The following is a 20,923-nucleotide window of genomic DNA, read 5'->3' on the forward strand; positions in this document are numbered from 1 at the left end:
ACAAGACACTTAGATACGACGGAGCTCGGGAACGCCGGATCGTGACCGTGTCGCAGTTCTTGAAGGCGCTCCTAGCAAAACCTTGCCACGACATCACTCCACTCGAGTACCATCATGTCCAGCATGCCGACTTACGACTGGAATTTGCATTCAAGGACTGTTTCGTCTACTTCAACCACTTCATCAAGGCCACCAGCTTCGAGGTGGTGAATCAGGCGTACCTCAGGCTGGCCATCTCTCGCGGTGCGGCGTTGATCTGCGCAGACAATCAGGCCGGTGTCAACATTATCATCCCGTGTCTGTTCGGAACCCAGCTGGTCTCAGAGAAGGTGACCGCTATCATGGTGCAGGTGAAGAACGACAGGCGGTTCACGACGAAGGTGCAGCGCCACCTGTTTACGGCCATGAACCCATACACGTGCGGTATTTTCGCCAAAGATGTCAAGGATCCACCGCCGGTCCTACGCATGGTGTTTGCGCTCGCGTCATCTGGGCCAGCTGTAACAAGTCCATCGCGAAGGCAGCGTACGTCTCCGCGGCGCCATGAAGCATCAGCCAAATTTACCGCGTACGATATTTGGTGTGCTGGGGCGGGTGCATCGACGTTCGGAGTTGTTCAGGAGGGCGAACAGGAGGTGATTGACAACATCCTCAAAACGTTGCGTAGGCCGCGCGACACGGAGAGGATGTACAAGGACGATGAACCGGTCAGTGCTGTACGGTCGATGCAACCTCTGTCGTCGATAGACCGCAGCCACTTCGAGCGGTGGGCCGAGATCGAGGAAGGCATCGGGGAGGAGTGTGAACTCTTGGAAGCGGACGAGTAAGCCGGAGGCTGTGCATGTACTACTGTACGAGGTCCCTGAGGGGAACGCAGAACCAGTCAAGTGTATTGTACAAGGACCATAGATGGTAGTGTACGATTTCTGTAGCTACGGAGAAATCAGAGGCTCACGGAGACACCACTTGGATGAGGGTCCATGTAGATTGTACAGTCCTGGAACGGATCGAAGATAGCCTGTCACATTGAGTATAATGCTCGTCGCCCGTTCCCGTCTGACGAAGGCCGCCAAACGGGCAACGCGTTAGCATGCACGCAGACCCATCGAGGATCGACGAGCAACTGCTTACCGAGCCTCCTCCAGCTACCACGCTTCTGGGAAATTATTGATGAACGTTTGATCATGAACAGCGAGGTTTATCGTCCAGGGCCCGTCAACCTGGTCTCCACGTATGGAGACACGATCAAATGTACCCGTCCGTACCTTCCAAGGCATACGAGCTCACAGTCGGGGAACGAGTGACACGGTGGAGTCAATGGTTTCCTGAAAGACGACTGCGATCTACATGCATTGGTGGTCAAGTACGATAAACCGTCTGTGAATGGTCATGAACATGTATATATGCTATGGCATACTTTGGGAGAGAGGAACAGCGGGCGATTGTAGCGGTAGCAAAATAACACTATGATAGCACATTGAACGACTGCGACAGTATATTACCTTTAGGTCTATGGTAGCGAGCGGGTATCCACACGAAGACACGTCCTTGAGCAGAGTTCAGCTGCGCGGCAATGAAATGGTTGGCGTCGAGACTCTGGAGGCGGATAGCTGAGAACGGGCTTGCACCTGGCGCTTGAGCTGCGCCTCGAGCTTGTTACGCTGTTTATAGATATCCTCGTCTCGAAGCTTTACGGAGAACGCTAGGTCAATGAAAGCGTCCGGAGTGGGTGGTAGACAATGCGGCGGAGGGTGCGCGAGGACAGCAAGCAGTGATTCTTGACCTCTACACTGCAGGAGTGACGAGCGACAGCTTGAAAGGATGGCTAATCCCACGCGGAAAAGGAATGAAATCCCTGGGAATGCGGTGAGTCCGTACTGAATGTTATGCGACAGATTAGCGACATACCTTCGAACAAAAAGATATCCCAGACGCGCAGGAGAAATTCAGCAGGAAAGGCATCCGCAAATAGCGCAGTGAACCTTCGGAGGATTGTCGTCAGCCAGCGGTCCCACGAACGAATTAACGACCGCGCGTACCAAGGTCGGCATATGCAGATCGGGGGTATCGCCATTTCCACGAGGATCCTTTGAGCTAGCGCAGCATCGTTGCTCTCCAATGCTTTCGCAAATAGTGACGAGTCGATCTCTAGCAAGACCGGCTGCGGGGAAAAGTACGGACGAATATGCGAGTCCATCATCGTCACGAACGTCCAGAACGCATCCTCCTCAGGAGACTGTAGAAGCAGCTGGCCAGCGACCATGGCAAGCCCCTTCGTGTACTGCACGTCGGGGACCATGGTCAGGTAAGCCTGGAGAACGTTCACGAGCGAATGGTCCAGCAACGGCTGATCGTGGAAAATATGTTGTGCATCTTGCTCGATGCTGGAGATATATGCGATTCTCTCCCTCTGGCCCAACCGCGCGTACAAACCCTCCATTCGTTTTGCCTTGCTGTCCGTGAGGAGCGCCCACACCCGGTACCGAACGGACGCTGGAACACCCTCATGGACCAACTTCCGCATCCGCTTCGTCTTGCGTGCCTGTGATGGGGTCGTCGAAGACAGCGCAGCGATCCATCTCTGCTCTCGTTGACGGTGCGCCTCAATCTCCGCGGCATCGGTTACCTTGGCAACCCTGTCTCCCCCGAATGTGTCGGTTGACGGTCGCCTCAAGCTTAGGGGGCTTGCATCGATTACGCTCTTGGCGTCCGCATTGGCAGGCGGCACGAGCAGCGAGTCCGCGCTGCTCGTGGCCAGCGGCGATCGCGGCACGGCTGGAGCGACCAACTCAAAGTCCATATCCTTGACGGAAACGTGCACCTTCTGTTCACCAGGTGGATCAAAAGAAAACGTGCTCGATGCCGGGCTGCGTTCGCTGGGTTGCAAAAGCGTACGCTCGCTCGGCGTCTGCACGCGCAAGCCCGATGAGGATACTGTGGACCGCAGCGACGGAGCGCGCGCCGACACGCCAGAGGCAGATTCCGAAACATCAGGAGAGGGTGAAGAAACTTTCATTGCCATTGATAATTGGGATGGACGCCGCAGGCCGTTGCTGTCAGCCGATTGGCGCGACACACTGCTCTCCACAGATGGACGCGGTGGTGTGTTATTGCTCTCTATAGATGGACGCCCCGGAGCGACCGGCGCGCGGGGCAAGGAAGGGAGTGCCGGGTCACCCAATGCAGCCTTTGTGCCCGGCAAGATTGACGACCGACTGTGTCGTATCACTGGAAATGATGATCGCGGCGATGCAGGAGACCTTGTAGACGATGGAGGGCTAGATGGAGATGCTGAATGTTCAGACTTTAGGGTCGCCGTCGATTGGTGACGAACGGACGAACCTCCTGTCGGGACATCCCGCTGCTGGGGTGGACTGATTGTTCCGTTTCGATCGAAGGTTCCTCTGGAGACAGGCGACCCCGGAGCTGAAGATGCAGCAGGGATCAGCATAGGACGCCCTGCAAATGGCCCAGGAGTTGCGGGGCCCGCGACAACGTTGTTCTGAGATAGAGACAGAGGAGAAGGCCTTTGTACGCCTCTGACAACCGAGGATGTATGCGAGAGCGTGGCCTTTTGAGGAGAAGGCACAGATACGGGAGACGACGCGACGACCGGTGTAGCAGTGGCAGATTTGGACCTTTTGGTAATGAGCGCGACTGACGACAACTGAGCCGACGACGACCCATCCTTCGAACTACAAGGCGTTAGTCTCCCATACAAACGACTAATACTGACACTCACTCGCTTCCTTGCGGCATAACTACTTCTGCGATTGGTGAGTCGAATCCCGAGAACGAGCGTGAGCGAGGCCGCGGTGTGCCGGATTTAGGGAAGAAATTGGGTCTTGGTATGGCCTTACCACTACTGACGGAGTCTGGGCGCCCGAATTCACCCTGGGGTTGTGGAGGGGAATTGATAGGTCGCGGCGACGCCGTTGCAGAACGTGCCAGGTTTTGGCCCACCGCAGGTGAAGCGACACGGCCCAGTCCGCCGACTGCTGGCGAGGCCGTGGCCGATCTCGACAGACTTGATCCTTGGGCCATGGTGGCGGCCACATCGTATGGAGAGGGATCGAGCGGCGTTCCCATGCGAGAGGGGACTGCAGCAGGCGAACCCGCTCGGCTGCCAGGGCCTTGATTGTACATGTCCGGTCCGACCGGTCTGTTCGCCGGAATGTTCATCTGTGGCTCCAGCGTGAACGAAATCGGCACAGGCCCGATGGAGGTCGCTAAATCCCTGTCGAATCGGGCATAAATTGTCGACGCCCCACCCGGCCGTCTGCCCTGCTGCTGTTGACCTAGCAAGGTATGTAAGATATGAATAGCCGAGCCCGGCGGTGGCCCATTGTACTGTTGAGGAAGGGGAAAGGGTGCAGCTTGGCGTCCATACATCGGACCCGCAGGTACTTGCGCTGGTTTCGGTGCATGAGGATGAGGCATGAAAAGCGAAGTACGCGCGGCAGGGTCCGCGGGCGGCTGGTTCGTCGAGCGAGTGCGCAGCAGAGGCGGTCCCTGGGCGGGCGGTGGAGACATGACGATCTGCATCGGACGGGAGGACGGGCCGGCCATGGCATACGGGGGAGGCGCTGGCTCGTTGGGAGGCGACATGGCGCGCTCGACGGCGGCCTCCCGCGCTTTTGCAGAGGCAAACGCCGCCTGGTCTCGCGGAGACGTGGGTGACGAGGGGCCAACTACGAAGGGCGGCTCTTCGTCGTCTTCGACTACGATGGCTTGCCCGGACGCTCTTCGCATGTCCATGTCTCGCGGAGGCGATAACCCGCTGAGAACCTGCTGCTGAGGAGATCCCGGTGGAGGCGATACAAACGAGTCTATGGACGCCGGTGTGTTCGGGGAACCCGGTGTTTTCGGTGTCACGCTCTGCGTCGGCGAGCCAAATGACCCGTGCAGAAGGGGCGAGGCCACTTGTCCTGCACTCGCATTGCTGTGTCGCAGAGAGTTGGGTCCACCATCTTTACCCATGAAGGACAGTGGCGACGGGCGGTCCTTGTCCTTAATCGTTGTGTTCCCCCGTTCGGACGCCTCCTCCGTTGACAACTCTGTCGTGATCGTCCCACTCTCCGAGCTGACCACTACCGCAGCTGGCGGCTGTGCCACTTCCTCATCCACATTCAAGTCTTCCGACACCCTCAACCTACTCTCAACGTTCAGCTTCGACATGGGATGGTCACTCGGCATTGGCGGTATATCCATAGGCTTGATCGACCCCTGAGAGAACCTCGACATCTTGCTCGCCATCGAGAAGCGTGAATAGCGGTAATCATCGTATATGTCGCCTTCCCAGCCGGACCCCGAGCCGCCGCTGTTCTCCGAACCGGCGAGCGACGGCCGGAGAGACTGGAGCGAGCGCGTGGACTTGAGGGACTGCACCGAGGAGCGCTGGGAGTCGCGCGCGTACGGCGGGTTCGGCGGGTCAAGCTCGTGAGGTGGCTCGAGCGGGGAGAGCGGCTGGATGGAGGGCGCGGGGGAGGGCGAGCGGGAGTAGTGCGAGAGGGACTGGGTGGCGGAGCGGGGGCTATCGGCGAGGCGGCCGTCCATGTTCACGGTAGAGGCGAAGGAGTGGCGACGGTCGCTTGCGCCGCGGTTTGGCGTGTTCGCTCCGCTGCGGCTGCTAAGGATGGATGCGTCGTCATCGCCGTTTGCGCCTCCGCTTATGAAGCCCTGTAGTAGGGATAGACCGATGCCTTCCACGCCGGCGGACATGTCTAGTGAGAGACGACTGCTGTCCTCCGTGTCGTCCACGCCGAACGAGAACGATCGCGGGCTGATTTCTGAGCTGATGTCTGAGCGCACGGGAGAGGGTGGCGGCTGGGGCGAGGACGCAGACGGCGACTTGCGTATGTTGAGGGGACTCGTCATTGGACCAGGCATGAGTGCGTGCCCGGTACCCTCTTCATCGTCTACAAACAGCACGGACTCTCTGATGACAGGCGAGAGCTGCTCGGGGTGGTCGCGCGAGTCGACGGCTATCCGCACAGTGTACTCCTCCTCGTCCGGAGACCCAGTAGCGGGTGTAGCAGGGGGAACCGTCTCGAGCGTCGCCGATCTTGAGGAGGAATAGCTCGTCGATCGCTCTGGGTAGTGCGGGCCCTCCTCGGTAGAACGCACCTTGCTCAGCGGCGACGGCGCACGCATAGAACTCATCGAGCTGGATTGCCTAAATTTACTCACACTGCCCATAGACCCCATACTGCTCATCTCAGCCACGACGCTGCTCGAGCCGCTGACGCTGCGGCTCATCCCGGGGCTGCTCGCGCGCGAGGTGGCCGGGGAGCCCTGGAAGGGGATGGGCGGGGAGACGACGTCGCGAGCGGCAAGGGTGACTGCGCTCTGGGAGGAGGAGGGGCGGCTCTGGGAGTGTGAGCGCGAGCGGAGGGAAGGGGAGATGGAGTGGCCGGAGGAAGAGCGCTTGGCCATGACGGGTTTCTTGAGCCGTCCGTGGAAGCGGACGAAGGAGGTGCGGAAACGGCCTATAACGCCTTCGCAATAGCCCTGTGAGGCGGCAATAGTGAGCATCGTAGGATGAATGAGGCAGAGGACACGCGACGACTCACCAGGAAGAGATCCTCTTCCCCCAGCTGCATGAGCACGGTGATCTCGTCGTCCTGCATGGCCCAGGTCAGACAGCTTTCCGTCGAGGCAAGATGGACACCATACCTTCATGAACATGAGATCCTCGGGTTCCTCAGCGACATAATCCTGGAGCGCAGTGCATTTCCCAATGCCGCCCTTGCCAGCAAATCGCGACCAGCGACCGAGCTCAGTTGCGTCCATATCAGCGGCGAGCCATACACAACACACAGATCAAGGCGCGAATGAGGAACAAGTCGAGTCAAATCTGTTCAGTTGAGTGAGAGCGAAGTGCAGTCGACAGTTGCGGGCGGCTAGTAATAGGGCGGACGAACGCTGCGCGAGGCACGACGGCGGCAGGCACGATCAGGGAGGCAGGGACAGCGGAGGCAAAGGAGCGGAGGCGGTGTTGGGGACACCAAAGACGACGTCGGGGAGCGGGAGGTCGTTGTGTCTGCCAGCGTGCGCAACGAGGCGGACAGCGAGCACAAGTCCGACTCTCTTCAAGAGTCTTGCAATTTCCATCCCGCTACCGAGGCGCGCCATTATGTAAGCATCCTTCGGCGCTCGCGGACGCTGGCCATGTCTTGTCCTCGAACATAGCCAAAACATATCAGAAGCTGTCAGCAGAGGCCTCGTGCTGGCCGCTGGCAGCACAGTGACAGTGGATGTACAGGGACGTCGCTTCGGTAAGACCACTTTTATGCAATCTGTTGCGCACTAACTTATCGTTCTCGGGCAACGTACTCCGCGTGCGGTCGAGCGGCCGCAAGCACATGCATCCCCGTACTCAACATCGACGCAATATCTCGAGGTACGGTGTTACTCGCGCATGAACATACTGCTTAGACCATTTCACAGCACCACATTCCCGGTCGTCAAGACTGTTAAAGGGTTGGCAGACTACGAACGATGTGAATATTTCGCGTCCAGCCAACACCCGCTCACTAATTACCGGTAACCGGTAGATTAAGGGCGAATACCGGTACGGCCTCTCTGGAAACCCTGCTACCAGAGGATGTCAGTCTTCGCGCAGCGTTTCTGGTCGAATCGACCAGGGAGGTCGAGAAACTACTACAAGCGCAGAGTGCACTCGCCCTGACAGCTAACAGGTCTAGTATGGTTGCAGAGTCAATGCACGACAGCGCCGTCATGATTTCACGGCGAGCAATATCACAAATCGCAGGTACATAATCTCACAAATGCACAGGGTCCATGCAGAGCAATTCTCGATGTGCAGTCCTCATTTCTTGATCCAGCCCTCCAACGTATTCTTCTGCGTCGCTTCAACCTTTCTCTTCTTCCTGGGCGGTCCTAACACACCAATGCAACATCAGCCCAGGTCCCGCCTGCCTACGACAACGCAGAACTCACCCGATCCATCCGCAGGTGCGTCCCGCATAACCTGCCACAACCGTTCAAAGTCCTCACTCTTCACGATGCCCCCACTCGCCTGCGCATGTCCGCGCGCAAAGTCCTCGCCCATGCTCTCCCTCAAGCCCGGAATACGTACCGCGTACTCTCGCAGGATGTCCGGGATGTTGATCTCGCTCCCGGCTTCGCCCTTGTCACCGACACTCGCAGTGGACTCGCGCTTGGCCGACGACGGGGCGCCTTTGGACTTGGACGAGGGTATGGCGCAACGCGCGATCCGACAGGCGAAGTTGGTCATCTCAGCACCAGGGAGGTACCCATCGTTGGCGCAGATGACGATCTGCAGGCGGGCCGACTTGAGTGTCGACGCCCAGCGGGTCGCGATCAGCTGTGCACCAAGGGGTCAGTACGAAGTGCCGATATTATCGTACGCTAATCTACCAGACCGACTCACTGGATGCACCTGTGCCTCGCTCCGGATCCGCACCAGAGCGACGCGGCCATCCCCAGAGAACGTGGGTGCCGTATGCCCACACCGCTCGGTCTCCGCGCGGATCTCACGGCGGGCTTTGTGGAGTCTCTGAACATGCTTGTTGCCCGACGCAGCAGAGACGATCTGGGCGGGGTCGTTCGCCAGGAGGGCAGACCACGCAGTGTGAACGTCTTACTCCGCTGTCCTCCGGGCTACACGCGCGATCCAGTCAGTACCCTGCACTACCCGGTGACTCAAAGATCGAAGATACTCGCGCGCATTGACCAACGCCACAGCCTCCCCGAGCACCTTCTTCGTCCACCTCTTCATACAGGCACTCATATCCGGCCAAGGCCGCTCCCACTTGTGGGCGACGCCGAGGTCGCCCATCGTTCCCAGGACGCAGAGCCACTCCATGCGCGCGCGCACTTCCGGCGATGCCCTGCGCACGAGCGGCTCGCAAAGGAGGTACGCAAGTGTCGAGGACGTCGCGACGGGCTGGTGCTTCGCCGCGGAGAGGACAATCGCGCCAACGGGGAAGCCATCCGCTAGGTGGTGATCCACGATCAACGTCCTTACCTCTCCCTCCTGCCTCCCGTCGCCCTCGTCCTCACCAGGAAGTATCGCAGGCCCTGCACGGCTCCCCTGGTCCGCGACGATGATGTACGCCGGGCGGGGCACGATCGCCTGGATGCGTACACGCTCCGTGGGTGCGTGCACGTTCGAGCCCTTCCCGACGAAGTGGGTCGAGATGAGCGCAGGCGGGAGGCCGAGCGCGGAGAGGGTGTAGTGGAGGATGAGGCCGGCGCAGAGGCCGTCGGCGTCTTTGTCGGGGAGGAGGAGGGTCGGGCGGCGGGCGGAGGCGCTGCGGCGGGGCGGGGCGGGGTGCTTAGCAGTGGCGCGCGATGGAAGGAAGAGCGTGTGGGCGTACCATTCTTGGATGAAGGCGCTAGCGGCGGACATGGCTTGCTTGTACGCGGGCCAGTCGCCACTCTCGGCGTCGCTCGAGTCTGATGCAGGGGTTGGTGAACGCATCGCTGGACGTGTCGGCAGGTGGTGACTCGTAGGCGCACTACGTTGTCGGGTGTTCCGTCGACGAAGGTATGTAGTGATTTCCCTTCCAGAACACGTCGGACGACGAAGGGCTCGGAGCATGCACGAGCGGCCGTCGACGGACAACTCTATATGTGCGCACGAACCGTCAGCCTCGTCAGCCGCACTCACGTGCATACGATTGCCGTGCTGGTGAGGAACGTCACGGCCTCCGAGTCGTCTGGACGGGGTTTGCACTTACCACCGTTGATTTGGGACGTACGGACGGGTATATCTGATCGTGTACGTGAGCTTGCCTATTGTACCTTACGTGGAAAGCAGGTTCACGGGCACTGGACGATAAGCCCCGCTGTTGATCAGTAATGTCCCGGAAGCGTGGTCGCTGGAAAAGGCTCGGTAAGCAGTTGCTCGTCGATCCTCAATGGGTCTGCGTGCATGCTAACGTGTTGCATCGTCATACGGGAACGGGCGACGAGCATTATACTCGATGTGACAGGCTATCTTCGATCCGCTCCAGGACTGTAAAATCTACGTGGACCTTCATCTAAGTGTCCAATCCGTGAGCCTCTGGTTTCTCCGTAGCTACAGATATCGGCATACACTATCATCTATGGTCCTTATACAGTTGACCAACTCTGCGTTCTCCTCAGGGACCTCGTACAGTAGTACATGCACAGCCTCCGGCTTACTCGTCCGCTTCCAAGAGTTCACACTCCTCCCCGATGCCTTCCTCGATCTCAGCCCACCGCTCGAAGTGGCTGCGGTCTGTCGACGACAGAGGTTGCATCGCCCGGACAGCACTGACTGGTTCATCGTCCTTGTACATCCTCTCCGCCTCGCGCGGCCTACGCAACGTTTTGAGGATGTTGTCAATCACCTCCTGTTCGCCCTCCTGAACAACTCCGAACGTCGATGCGCCCGCCCCAGCGCACCAAATATCGTACGCGGTGAATTTGGCTGATGCTTCATGGCGCCCCGGAGACGTACGCTGCCTTCGCGATGGACTTGTTACAGCTGACCCAGATGACGCGAGCGCAAACACCATGCGTAGGACCGGCGGTGGATCCTTGACATCTTTGGCGAAGATACCGCACGTGTACGGGTTCATGGCCGTAAACAGGTGGCGCTGCAGCTTCGTCGTGAACCGCCTGTCGTTCTTCACCTGCACCATGATAGCGGTCACCTTCTCTGAGACCAGCTGGGTTCCGAACAGACACGGGATGATGATGTCGACACCGGCCTGATTGTCTGCGCAGATCAACGCCGCACCGCGAGAGATGGCCAGCCTGAGGTACGCCTGATTCACCACCTCGAAGCTGGTGGCCTTGATGAAGTGGTTGAAGTAGACGAAACAGTCCTTGAATGCAAATTCCAGTCGTACTTCGGCATGCTGGACATGATGGTACTCGAGTGGAGTGATGTCGTGGCAAGGTTTTGCTAGGAGCGCCTTCAAGAACTGCGACACGGTCACGATCCGGCGTTCCCGAGCTCCATCGTATCTAAGCGTCTTGTCGCCGCCAGTGTCCGTCCCGGGTGGTAACTCGTTAGGGGCGAGGGGAAACGTCGTCGCACGATCGCGAGCGTCGAGCAGTAAAACAGCGGCGACCGTTTCTCCACGCGTGCCCAGATCCAGGTAAGAATGCTTGAGATGTTCCGAGACTGCCTGTAACGGCGGCGAGAACTTTTGTGCTCCGCGTTCACTAGGAGCGATCATGACCGCCTCGCCTGCTGACCACCGTCTTGTACCTAGGACCCGATACGCAACCTCTGCGAGCAGCGGCTCGGACGCACAGGTGGTGATCATACTGGTGAACCCAAGGCCGGCATACAGCAGCAGGCGTAGATGCTGACCTACTAGGATTCGTTCTTTCACCATATCGGGAGGAACGGTGGGATGGAAGTGGATTGGGATCCGTACGCCCATGCAGGCCAGCGACTGCATTGCTGTGAGGGATGACGGATGTGTCTTCGAGTGCAACAACTTGGTGCCCGCAAATTTAACGATGTTTTGCTGGAAGTCCGCATCGCCGGCGTCGTACATCGCGGCAAACCTACAACAGTCAGTATGACCATAACCCGTACGTGCTTTCACTCACAAGGGGCGGCCTAAATGTGTCATGTGATGTGTGGAGGCAACCCGTTGCAGGGTCCAGTTTGACTTTGATATGCGCTCGGCCAAGATATCAAACGGGGTGAGGACGATGGGTGCGAACAGGCCCAGCTCTCTGATGGCGAGTCGACTCGACGTCTCTTGCTGAGGAAGCGGGACGAATTGTTCCAGTTCGCCGACTGTAGAAAGGAAGAGAGTGAAGATTGGCCAACCTACGATCATGCGGAGGACGCGCCGTAGCTCTGAGAATCGTGTCCAGTCGTATTCACCGGCCACAGACATGGTGAGCATGTGAGCCTCGTCAAAGCACAGGATGACAAGTGGTTCGTCGGTGCGCGCCTTCTTCCACGGATCCATAGTTAACTCCTCGGCGCTGGTTTTGACTGTCTTGTTATTTTGACCCACTAAACTCCTGTCAGTACTCGGCACAAGCCACAGGTAGATTACACCAACGTATCGGACTGTCCTTCTTGGTTTTTGATTGCACGTTCGTCGGCACAAACTGGGCCACATACATGTAGCGTATGTAACAACGAAAGAATGCATACTCACATTTCTGGAACCTTCAATCACCGACTGATAGAATGCCGCTCGATACTCGCCGTGCTGACCAAACTCCATGCCATCGCCCATCTTCTTCCTGAATTCACTCGCCAACAGCGACATGCGCTCGTGAACCTCCCGAGTGCCAGTCACCGCTGGTACTTGACGCACATTGTCAACCTCACTGACAGAGATCCAGAGCGGGACATACCGTGATACCCCGCCCGCTGCCATTCTTCCTCAATACGTTTCAGGCGGTCTAGAGCATTTTTAAGAAGAGAACAGACAAAAGCTTGCATTCTGTGCTCGTAGCGCTCCCGCGTGCTTGCATGAAATGCGAACCAATCACCAGCTTCAACGTCTGGCGGAGGAAACGCTGTTGCAAACATTCAATGATTGCATACTATCGTACCATGCAGGCCACGTACTATCACTGTTATCCGCCGCTAGGCTAACTGGAATGTAGATAATCTTCTTGGCAAGCTCGTCGTTCATTCGTGATTTTCCGGTACCCGAGGACTGAGTGTAAGCAGCATAGCGGGCGTATGGCTCTGGTGTCTTCTGTTGCATATAGCGCCGAATAACGGCGTGTAACGCATCACTGGTGCCTCGAAACTCCTGCCGCCAAGACCCGACAGCCGCTAGGAAGTTGCGATGAGCGTACAATACTTTCTACGGAGATTCGTACACACCTCCTTTCGAAGCTTTGCTTGAAAAGTTGCTATAATGTTCTGGTTCTTGCCGGGGATTCGGTGCTCGCGGCAGGAGCACGTCTGCATGATCACATCACCGTGTAGCTTAGACGGCAGTAGGCAGCACACTGACCCGCATTGATGACAGGCTTGAAGTCTCCACTCACGCTCGCAGATCGTAATAGTTCTCTGAGCCCGGGATCACTGGCCAGGAGATCCTTGGCATCCTCAGCCGCTGAGAAATGCTTGTTGAGTGCCCCGGGTCTCTTCTCATTGACGGTGTTGATGACAAACGCCAGGAAGATATGTGGTTTCCGCGCGGCAAGTCCTTTATATTCCTGCAAGTCGTCATTCCACTCGGCAAGTTCAGATAAGGTGAAGCGTGAAGACGTTCCTGGGCGTGCGGGCTCTGTGCCAGTAGGCGGTGAATCTTCGTCAAGGCCCGCGAACATGGGCTCGGAGTGCGGTGATTCGAGGGGCTGGCGCGATCTTTTCGGAGGTTTGTCTTGAATATCTGACCCGAGACGGTTTATTCCGTGAGGCTGCGATGGCTCGTTCATCCAACACCGTTGGTGTGGCTGCAGACTGTTCGAATTCGTGGTGGCGCAAGGACTCAGGCCTCAGGAGTCGGCTGTGATCTCGTGACCTGGCGCCGTTCGACGGTGGCTACCTCCTCCTGCCATCGCCGCCGTTGGGCTCTCCGTCGTCGCGCGCCCAGACTCGAACGGCATCTTGCACGCTCGCGCAGCCGACGCCCGCGCCCGACTCTACAGCACCCTCGCTCTCCACAGCAATGGGCGCGGGGAAGCGCATCGGCGTGCCCCGTGCTGTCGTTCTCACCGACTCAATTAAGTTACGGGGAACGACCCGGATGTGAATGATGTATCCGAGCAAGCACTGGATGGCATGGTGTGACGGGGGTGGACCCTGCTGACTTGCCGTGCGGAGGCGATTGCGCTGTGGAACGAGAGATGGTCATGCTGTCAAGGTGCGCGGGCGCAGTGTTCTGACTCTGAGTGCTGATGAGTGGATGGTGCTGTAGATCCAGCTGGGTGCATGGCTGCTCTCCGACCCTTCCGGATCGGGGGTGCGGTCGCTCGCCGGGGCCATCACGCTCGACGCTCGACAACGCGATACACGACCAATCCATGCACGCTTCGAGTTCTCGGCCTAGATAGCGTGCGCCGCGTCCAGTGCTTACCATGACTCACGATCACACTGGCCCGACTCCCTCGGAAGTACCGACGAGGGTGAATGCGACTTACTCCGCGGCGCTCGCACACGACTGTGCGATGAGACGGCCGAACGGATTCAGGGCTGTATGACCTCGCAGCGCCCGGGTTCACGACCGTCCCTGCAGGTACGTCGCTCTCCACTGGCACGCACTTTCTGTCGGGCCAACTTCGATGCTTGCACTGGCTAACCAGCAAGTCCTCTTGCGAGCCCGTCTATTACTCCCGTTACGCACCACACTCAATCCCCTAGTCCCCACGGGGTTCTATGCCGACAACGTCACGATCGGCCTTGCGGGCCCGCGCGCGGCGTACCCATCGGCCTGACCTTTCTCAGCATGGCCTGCAGCATTGCGTACGAGTAGCACACGCGCAAGTGGCTAGCGAGGAGAGCCCACGAGGAAGCGGTCCCAACAACGCAGTTGAGGGATATTATGTACGCGGCTTGGGGGGTGCCATGCTTGGATGACTGGGCATTGTGGGAGGAGCTGTATCCGATGAAGCTCACCGCGGCTGGAGCACCGTATCTGGGAGGAGTGGCGGGACAGGGCGCGGCGTGCGTAGGGTGTGCCCGGGCGGCTGAGCAGCGTCATTCTGTCTTTGGCCTCTTGTCCCAATATATCTCATTATCATCTGGTGAGGCGCGACGCGTGCAGACGACATGCAGACAGAAAAGTGTTCGAGACGTCATTGATTGCGAGACACGAATACATTCCAAGACAGGACAGCAGCCAACAATCGACAGCTAACAGTAGTATGATACACAGTTCATGCGAGGACTTGCAGCGAGGACGGACAACGGAGCTATGATACACACCAGTAGTACACGCATACACCCATCTTTCACCTTGCGTTCGTTCGTTCGTTCGTTCGTTCGTCTTAATCGTAGTCGTCATGCTACACCATCGTACACCGCGTCCACTTCCTTCCAAGAATCACATTCCAAGAGATCGCCACCTCACCGTACACCGCGGGCTCACCCGACACAGCGCGCGGCGACAGGGATGTCGCGGGGCACGGCGCGCTGGCGGAGGACGGGGAGGACGAGCTCGTCGACGAGGGCCCACGCGCCGAGGAGGGCGTGTTCGGCGTCGGCGGCGGCGCGCTGGAGGTGGGCGAGGGTCGCGCGGTGCTTTGCGAGGTGGGCGTAGACGGCCTCCCAGTCTGCGGGCGTTGTGGGGGTGTACGCTGGGCTGGGCGGGGAGCGGGCGTCGTAGGGCGGGGGCGGGGCGGCGAGGGAGGAGAGCGGGTGGGCGGGCGTTGGCGGGGGCTTGGGGGCCAGGGGATTGTGGTAGGGAGGGGGGTGCGAGTCGATGCTGGTGAGGCAGTGTTGGCAGGCGGAGGAGCGCTCCGCGTCGGTTTCGCGCTCGTGCTCGGCGTGCTTCGAGGCGGGGCGGCGGAGCGTGTGCCAGCGCCGCGCGGCGAGGAGATAGTCGGGGTTGTACCTGCGGAGGCGGCGGGGGTGCGACTCGGAGAGGCGGCGGCGGCGGGCGAGGCACTCGTCTGCGTGCGAGGTTAGGATGGTGGTGCGCGAGGAGCGGGGGCGAGACGACGCACCTTCGACGAGCGCCGCGACGCGTAGGGCCTCCTTCGTGGCCTCCATCGCGCGGGCGGCCTCTGCGGGGAGCAGGGGAGGGTGGGCCGCGGGCGCATAGACCATCGGCGGGTGGGCCATTGTCGACTCGGACGTCGCAGGGCCATCGGCGTCGACCGCCATACCGCCCTCGTCGTGGCCCTGGCCGGGGTGACAGCGCGCGTGGACGGGCATGGGGGCGACGGACGACGCGCGCGACTCGGCCTCCCAGTCAGCGTCCCAGCCGGAGTCGTCCGAGTCCATCGTGCGGCCGGTGGTCTTGCGGCGGAGGCGAGCGGGGAGGGCGGGGTCGTGCGGGCGGGCTAATCTGTTCGCCGCGGCTGCGAGGGGCGATCGCGATCAGCGGGGTCGATCACGGCGTCGGAAACACGCCCAGGGCAGGACGTGGACCTACAGTGTGCCCCAGTCTGGAGGCGGACTGGTGGTGCGTCGGCGGTGGCGAGGCTGGCGGGGGGGCTGGGCATGTTGCAGTCGCCTCGCGTGTTGAGGTGAGGCCGAAGCGTGCCTGCAGACGGCGCACGCGTAACGCAGGCGACGGGGAGGACGAGGAGGAGAGGAGGGCGGGGCGTGTGGCTGGAGTCATGTTGGGATTGTATTGGTGGCGCGTGCGAGATCGATCGATCGCACCGCTTCCGAGTTCCCGCGGTCCAAGTACGCGGACCTCGACACTATGGCCTGTCTCCACGAAATTGGCTGGAGAAATCACTTGAACACTACTACAGACATGCTGGCTTGCTGTGACTACGACACGATTGGGCCGACCACAAAACTATGACAGACACGAAAAAAAGACTCGAGACTGGTTGATCTGAAGGGAAACTCCGGCTCACTCTGGCGGCCCGTTTGTGGAAATAATCGGATCGCACGAAATGTAATAGTACCTACGAAAAGTATAATAAATGCACGAAATGTGCATTCACGAAAAGTTTGGAACCACTCACGAAAAGTTTGGATGATCACGAAACTCGGAAGGGTACACGAAATGTATGCTCACGAAAGTCGGCTTGCATGAATCAGTGCGCGCGCAGTGTGACGCGAGTGTGATCGAGTGACCGTTTGTCACCGAGTGTGACACGTGAGTGCGTGGCCTTAGCCCGCCTCCGGCACTCAGCTTCGAATTGTAGCGGCCAAGATTTTTTAGGTACATTCAAAACACATAAAACACGCGTCTCGCGCACAGAAACATCCTGGGGAAGTCGCTCTTCCGCCACGAGTTGAATAAAGACATCGCACTCGCGCGCCACCGCGCCACCGCGCCGGCGCTTGTGGCTACGGCGACGTGCCCGAGCCCTCATGTGACCGTGTTCGATGTTGAACGCGTCGCGTCGGTCTGCTCGCGTCCTCGTCTGAACGTGGTTTATTGCTGGTACAAGGTAAGTACTTGATTGTAGTTGTATTCAGTAATTACTTACACATGTCTGTGGGCTTCAAGCCTTTCAAGGCTAATATCGCACACGCCTTCGGGTCGTACGACAAGCTGCTACAGCCCGCTCGTCGACTTCGTCACGCTACATCTCGCTCCCGAACGGGCAGCACGGCAAGTGGGCGATCAAGGCGCTCGAGAAGGGCAAGCACGTCCTCCTCGAGAAGGCCTTCGCCGCTAACGATGCGGAGGCGCGGCGCGTCATCGAGACCGCGCAGCGCACGTAATGGAGGCGTTCCACTGGCAGTGCCACCCCGCCGCACACGCGTTCAAGGACGTCGTGTCAAAGGTGTGTCTGCCCTCCCTTCTCTCTCCCTTATGCTTACCGGCCCGCAGCACGACAAGGTCCTGCAGACACACGCGATCATGACCTCGCCCGTCTGCTCGATCCCCGCGTCGGACATCCGCTGGCAGTTCGACCTCGCGGGCGGCGCGCTGATGGACGTGACGTACGTCCTCTCGAGCACGCGCTTCGCGCTCGACGCGGGTGCCCCCTTGTGCGTCAAGTCCGCGCACACGCGGCCGTCGCCATGGGATGAGCGTGTCGACGAGGCGATGGACACGACGCTCGTGTACCGTGAGGGCTCCGCGGAGGGCGCAGAGGGTGAGTACAACGTCGAGGCGACGGTGTATGCGGACATGCGCCGCGCGAACGTCGCCGGGTTCGTTCCGCGCGTGTGGGAGCTCCCTACGATCGAGGTCGAGACGGAGCGTGCACTCGTGACGCTCTATAACTTCACGATGCCCCACCGCGTAGTACGTGCCCCGCTCGTCTGAGAGAGGGTCCCGGCGCTGACGGCTATGGCACTAACAGCTGTACCACTACATCGCGACAAAGGACAAGGCGACGGGCGAGACGCGGTACGGTACGAGAAGCACTACCCTGAAGTACTCCGGGAAGACGGGCGGCGTGCACGGTGAGGAGTACTGGAGCACGTACTGCTGGCAGCTCGAGGTCTTCGTCAACAGGCTCCGCGGGCGCGAGTCTGCGCACTGTCACGAACCAGAGCTCAATCGACCAGGTGCGCATTTTCTAGCCTGTGTTTCTGCGGATGATGGGGTACTGACGATTGTGACGACTGTAGATGAAGTCGATCAATATGGTGTATTAGGCGGCAGGGCTGCCTCTGCAGCCCGCAACGAGGTATGTGGTCAAGCAGTGAGGTGTCAATTCTGAGAGTAGGATGTAAAGTACATGTACGATGACTTGTCTAGTTGCAGCTCGACGTGGTTGTGTTGACCGGGGCAAAGCCATTTTGTGAAAGCAGCACCGCGATTGCACTGCACCGCCGTCTAGTATGCGGCTGGGACCTTTGCAGTATGAGTCATGACTGGTGAGTCCGTGTGTTTGTGTAATCTCATGATGGCAGACTCTGTCTTATGCTGAATGGTATGTAGACACACCGCGAGTGTATGCGGGCTGCACAGCTGATACGCGCAAGCGGTCAATCTGGACGGCGGCGAGACTCGGGTAGGGAGAGCCTCATTGGTGGAGAGGAGCGGCAGGTTCGAGGACCTTGTGCGCGCCTGCGGCTGGTCAACCCTGAAGCCGGACATCGACAACTTTGTTTGCGCTGACGAACTGCTGTTGCTCGCGGTCCTGCAGATGGACTGCAGGCCATCACTCGTCCCCGCCTCAGAGCATCTTGAAGCCGGCGGGTGTATTATGTGCTTCTGTCTTGTACAATAGTAGCATACTCGGAGCAGCAAATGCAATGTATTGACTACTAGTACTAAAGAACTTCCGGTAGGACAAGCCAGCTTTTATACGGCTTTAAGCTTGACCTGCGGAACGGAATCAGAACAACAGTGCAGGTGATTGTGAAAAGCAGAAATGCTCCCAGTGACTCGAATCATCAAGACAAAGCAGTGAAATCACCTCGAGACATATGCATTTATGCAACATATTACACACGAATCGGACTGTGTTTCCGGAAGATGGCCAATTAGAGCAAAGCCAAGATCATGAGTGGTCCACATGCTTTAGAAGCGCAAAGGCTATATTACACGGCGAGTCTGTTTGAAGTTTCGCAACTTCATGACATGTGGCACCGGCTATATTTCTTTCATTAGTCACTAGATACATGGATGTGCGAGGGCCAAGGGGCCAAGAACGTAAGATAAAGCTAGAACCTAGCTGCCTAGGGGATCTGACTTGGACTACAGCAGTCAATGTGACTGCGCGCAGCGGTACGCGCGCAGCCACAGCCACAAGCGCCGGCGCGGTGGCGCGGTGGCGCGGTGGCGCGCGAGTGCGATGTCTTTATTCAACTCGTGGCGGAAGAGCGACTTCCCCAGGATGTTTCTGTGCGCGAGACGCGTGTTTTATGTGTTTTGAATGTACCTAAAAAATCCTGGCCGCTACAATTCGAAGCTGAGTGCCGGAGGCGGGCTAAGGCCACGCACTCACGTGTCACACTCGGTGACAAACGGTCACTCGATCACACTCGGTGACAAACGGTCACTCGATCACACTCGCGTCACACTGCGCGCGATTCATGCAAGCCGACTTTCGTGAGCATACATTTCGTGTACCCTTCCGAGTTTTGTGATTATCCAAACTTTTCGTGAGTGGTTCCAAACTTTTCGTGAATGCACATTTCGTGCATTTATTATACTTTTCGTAGGTACTATTACATTTCGTGCGATCCGATTATTTCCACAAACGGGCCGCCATACACTCGGGCATCTTCCTGCCAATCGGGACACGTAATCTGCCACGATCTCAAGAGATTGTAAACGGCAGAAGGAGGACGAGGGGGACGAGGGGGAGGAGGAGGAGAGCTTTCCATTCCAGCCAAACATTCGGGGAATAGAGCACAGCTCGTGTCCCGTCCAGTGCTCGGCCAACACTCGCAGGTACTCTCTCGCAGGTACCGTACCGTGCACGTGCCTGACAAGCTCTGCGATGAGCACGACACGTTGCGGCGTAAAGCGAGACTGCGACCCCTGCGGGATGTCCACAACAAACTGCGTGTCCTTGCTGATGCCGTCCCTGTAGCCCGCCTCGACGAAGAGCAGCCCTGCGGCGTACCGAACTGGGAATGACTTTGCGTCGTGCTCGAGCTCGATCGTCGTGAACAGCCTGAGCCGGTGTTTGTTCCGTCCCACGCACACACGTCAGCGCGAGCGCACTAGGCGGGCCAGGGAACTGCACGTTGTCCGGCTTCCGCAGTGCCTCCACAAGACGAGCGTATGTGAGGTCGTTGGTGCGGTGCATGCGCACGCACGCGAGCAGGAGGTATGTGAATACCCCGCGCGATTGGTTGTCGATGATGATCTCCTTCGCCGTCTCGTCCGGGAGGAACGCCGCAAGGAGAACGTGCGAACTCGCTTCTGGTGTCGAGGCTGCGGGATCGAGCGGTGCGAGAAGGATCATCGCCGCACCGCGAGCGTCATCCGGGGGCTGCCACGACCAGATGTCCTGGTCGAGGTCATCCGGGATGCGAGGGCGGAAAAGCCAGCCGCGTGTCGAGAGGTTCCGCACTTCGCCGCCATCGAACGTGCGATCCATGCCACCTGAATGGCAGCTGTCGAAGATGACGGCCTGCATGAAGTTTGTCAGAACGGTGTACACAGAGGCGACATCAAGGAACTTACGATATTATCTCCCTTCTCATAGGCCAGCCGCCGCATGAGCCCTTCAATCGTTCGATCCGGAATGCCGAAGACGGGCTTTCCAATCGTGTCCAGCATCCCATCGTCGTGCGGACAGATCAGTTCGACCTGATCTGCATGGCCCAGCTAGCGGGAGCGTCCCTCCGATCACCGTGACCTGCGTAGTATATCACGATAGTGTCGCCCCGTTTGTTTGCTGGGTTGTCAATGAAGTGGCTGTAGAA

The 20,923-nt window shown here is 58.8% G+C and overlaps 8 protein-coding genes across 8 annotated transcripts; 2 read left to right on the forward strand and 6 right to left on the reverse strand.

Annotated features, from left to right (window-relative positions):
- Positions 1 to 14: 14 nt before the first annotated feature.
- Positions 15 to 815, forward strand: C8Q71DRAFT_684773 (uncharacterized protein; the record flags this gene model as incomplete). Its single annotated transcript, XM_047919795.1, has 1 exon — positions 15 to 815. A coding segment is annotated over one exon (801 nt), but the record flags the coding sequence as incomplete, so codon positions are not given.
- Positions 816 to 1,559: 744 nt separating this feature from the next.
- Positions 1,560 to 2,800, reverse strand: C8Q71DRAFT_718834 (RabGAP/TBC; the record flags this gene model as incomplete). Its single annotated transcript, XM_047921257.1, has 3 exons — positions 1,560 to 1,855; positions 1,909 to 1,982; positions 2,031 to 2,800. 3 exons carry the CDS (start codon positions 2,798 to 2,800, stop codon positions 1,560 to 1,562), a joined length of 1,140 nt encoding a protein of 379 aa, XP_047772499.1.
- A 3,614-nt stretch (positions 2,801 to 6,414) lies between these two features.
- On the reverse strand, positions 6,415 to 6,792 carry C8Q71DRAFT_682217 (uncharacterized protein; the record flags this gene model as incomplete). Its single annotated transcript, XM_047919762.1, has 3 exons — positions 6,415 to 6,510; positions 6,573 to 6,623; positions 6,676 to 6,792. Coding segments are annotated over 3 exons (264 nt in total), but the record flags the coding sequence as incomplete, so codon positions are not given.
- A 1,039-nt stretch (positions 6,793 to 7,831) lies between these two features.
- On the reverse strand, positions 7,832 to 9,469 carry C8Q71DRAFT_718897 (DHH phosphoesterase; the record flags this gene model as incomplete). The annotated part of the gene is made up of 6 exons (XM_047921260.1): positions 7,832 to 7,902; positions 7,963 to 8,138; positions 8,196 to 8,350; positions 8,417 to 8,625; positions 8,689 to 9,299; positions 9,366 to 9,469. The coding sequence occupies 6 exons, from the start codon at positions 9,467 to 9,469 to the stop codon at positions 7,832 to 7,834; spliced, it is 1,326 nt and encodes a 441-aa protein (XP_047772501.1).
- Positions 9,470 to 9,890: 421 nt separating this feature from the next.
- Positions 9,891 to 12,841, reverse strand: C8Q71DRAFT_451883 (uncharacterized protein). Its single transcript, XM_047918626.1, has 9 exons — positions 12,833 to 12,841; positions 12,569 to 12,781; positions 12,352 to 12,516; positions 12,150 to 12,301; positions 12,051 to 12,099; positions 11,584 to 12,001; positions 10,671 to 11,538; positions 10,088 to 10,613; positions 9,891 to 10,031 (listed from the first exon to the last, which is right to left on the reverse strand). Exons 2-8 carry the CDS (start codon positions 12,708 to 12,710, stop codon positions 10,173 to 10,175), a joined length of 2,235 nt encoding a protein of 744 aa, XP_047772502.1. The 5' UTR covers positions 12,711 to 12,781; positions 12,833 to 12,841; the 3' UTR covers positions 9,891 to 10,031; positions 10,088 to 10,172.
- Positions 12,842 to 14,715: 1,874 nt separating this feature from the next.
- C8Q71DRAFT_451871 (uncharacterized protein) lies at positions 14,716 to 16,228 on the reverse strand. Its single transcript, XM_047918625.1, has 2 exons — positions 15,622 to 16,228; positions 14,716 to 15,567 (listed from the first exon to the last, which is right to left on the reverse strand). Exons 1-2 carry the CDS (start codon positions 15,899 to 15,901, stop codon positions 15,041 to 15,043), a joined length of 807 nt encoding a protein of 268 aa, XP_047772503.1. The 5' UTR covers positions 15,902 to 16,228; the 3' UTR covers positions 14,716 to 15,040.
- Positions 16,229 to 17,307: 1,079 nt separating this feature from the next.
- Positions 17,308 to 18,193, forward strand: C8Q71DRAFT_863631 (uncharacterized protein; the record flags this gene model as incomplete). Its single annotated transcript, XM_047928202.1, has 5 exons — positions 17,308 to 17,370; positions 17,418 to 17,837; positions 17,896 to 17,998; positions 18,051 to 18,103; positions 18,167 to 18,193. The coding sequence occupies 5 exons, from the start codon at positions 17,308 to 17,310 to the stop codon at positions 18,191 to 18,193; spliced, it is 666 nt and encodes a 221-aa protein (XP_047772504.1).
- Positions 18,194 to 18,845: 652 nt separating this feature from the next.
- On the reverse strand, positions 18,846 to 20,777 carry C8Q71DRAFT_863632 (uncharacterized protein; the record flags this gene model as incomplete). Its single annotated transcript, XM_047928203.1, has 4 exons — positions 18,846 to 18,866; positions 19,980 to 20,147; positions 20,197 to 20,628; positions 20,682 to 20,777. The coding sequence occupies 4 exons, from the start codon at positions 20,775 to 20,777 to the stop codon at positions 18,846 to 18,848; spliced, it is 717 nt and encodes a 238-aa protein (XP_047772505.1).
- Positions 20,778 to 20,923: the final 146 nt, after the last annotated feature.

The sequence above is a fragment of the Rhodofomes roseus genome (assembly GCF_022264815.1).
Source record: "Rhodofomes roseus strain CIRM-BRFM 1785 chromosome Unknown C8Q71scaffold_45, whole genome shotgun sequence".
In the NCBI taxonomy this organism is placed as follows: domain Eukaryota; kingdom Fungi; phylum Basidiomycota; class Agaricomycetes; order Polyporales; family Fomitopsidaceae; genus Rhodofomes; species Rhodofomes roseus.

Bases quoted from the DNA above. Each gene is read 5' to 3' on its own strand.
- C8Q71DRAFT_451871 (XM_047918625.1), bottom strand. From the start codon at position 15,901: ATGGACTCGGACGACTCCGGCTGGGACGCTGACTGGGAGGCCGAGTCG. The intron at 15,568-15,621 runs GTGCGTCGTCTC...CCTCGCACGCAG, and splicing joins CGTCGCGGCGCTCGTCGAAG to ACGAGTGCCTCGCCCGCCGC.
- C8Q71DRAFT_451883 (XM_047918626.1), bottom strand. From the start codon at position 12,710: ATGCAACAGAAGACACCAGAGCCATACGCCCGCTATGCTGCTTACACT. The intron at 12,100-12,149 runs GTGAGTATGCAT...TATGTGGCCCAG, and splicing joins TGATTGAAGGTTCCAGAAAT to TTTGTGCCGACGAACGTGCA. The intron at 12,002-12,050 runs GTTGGTGTAATC...ACAGGAGTTTAG, and splicing joins CAAGAAGGACAGTCCGATAC to TGGGTCAAAATAACAAGACA.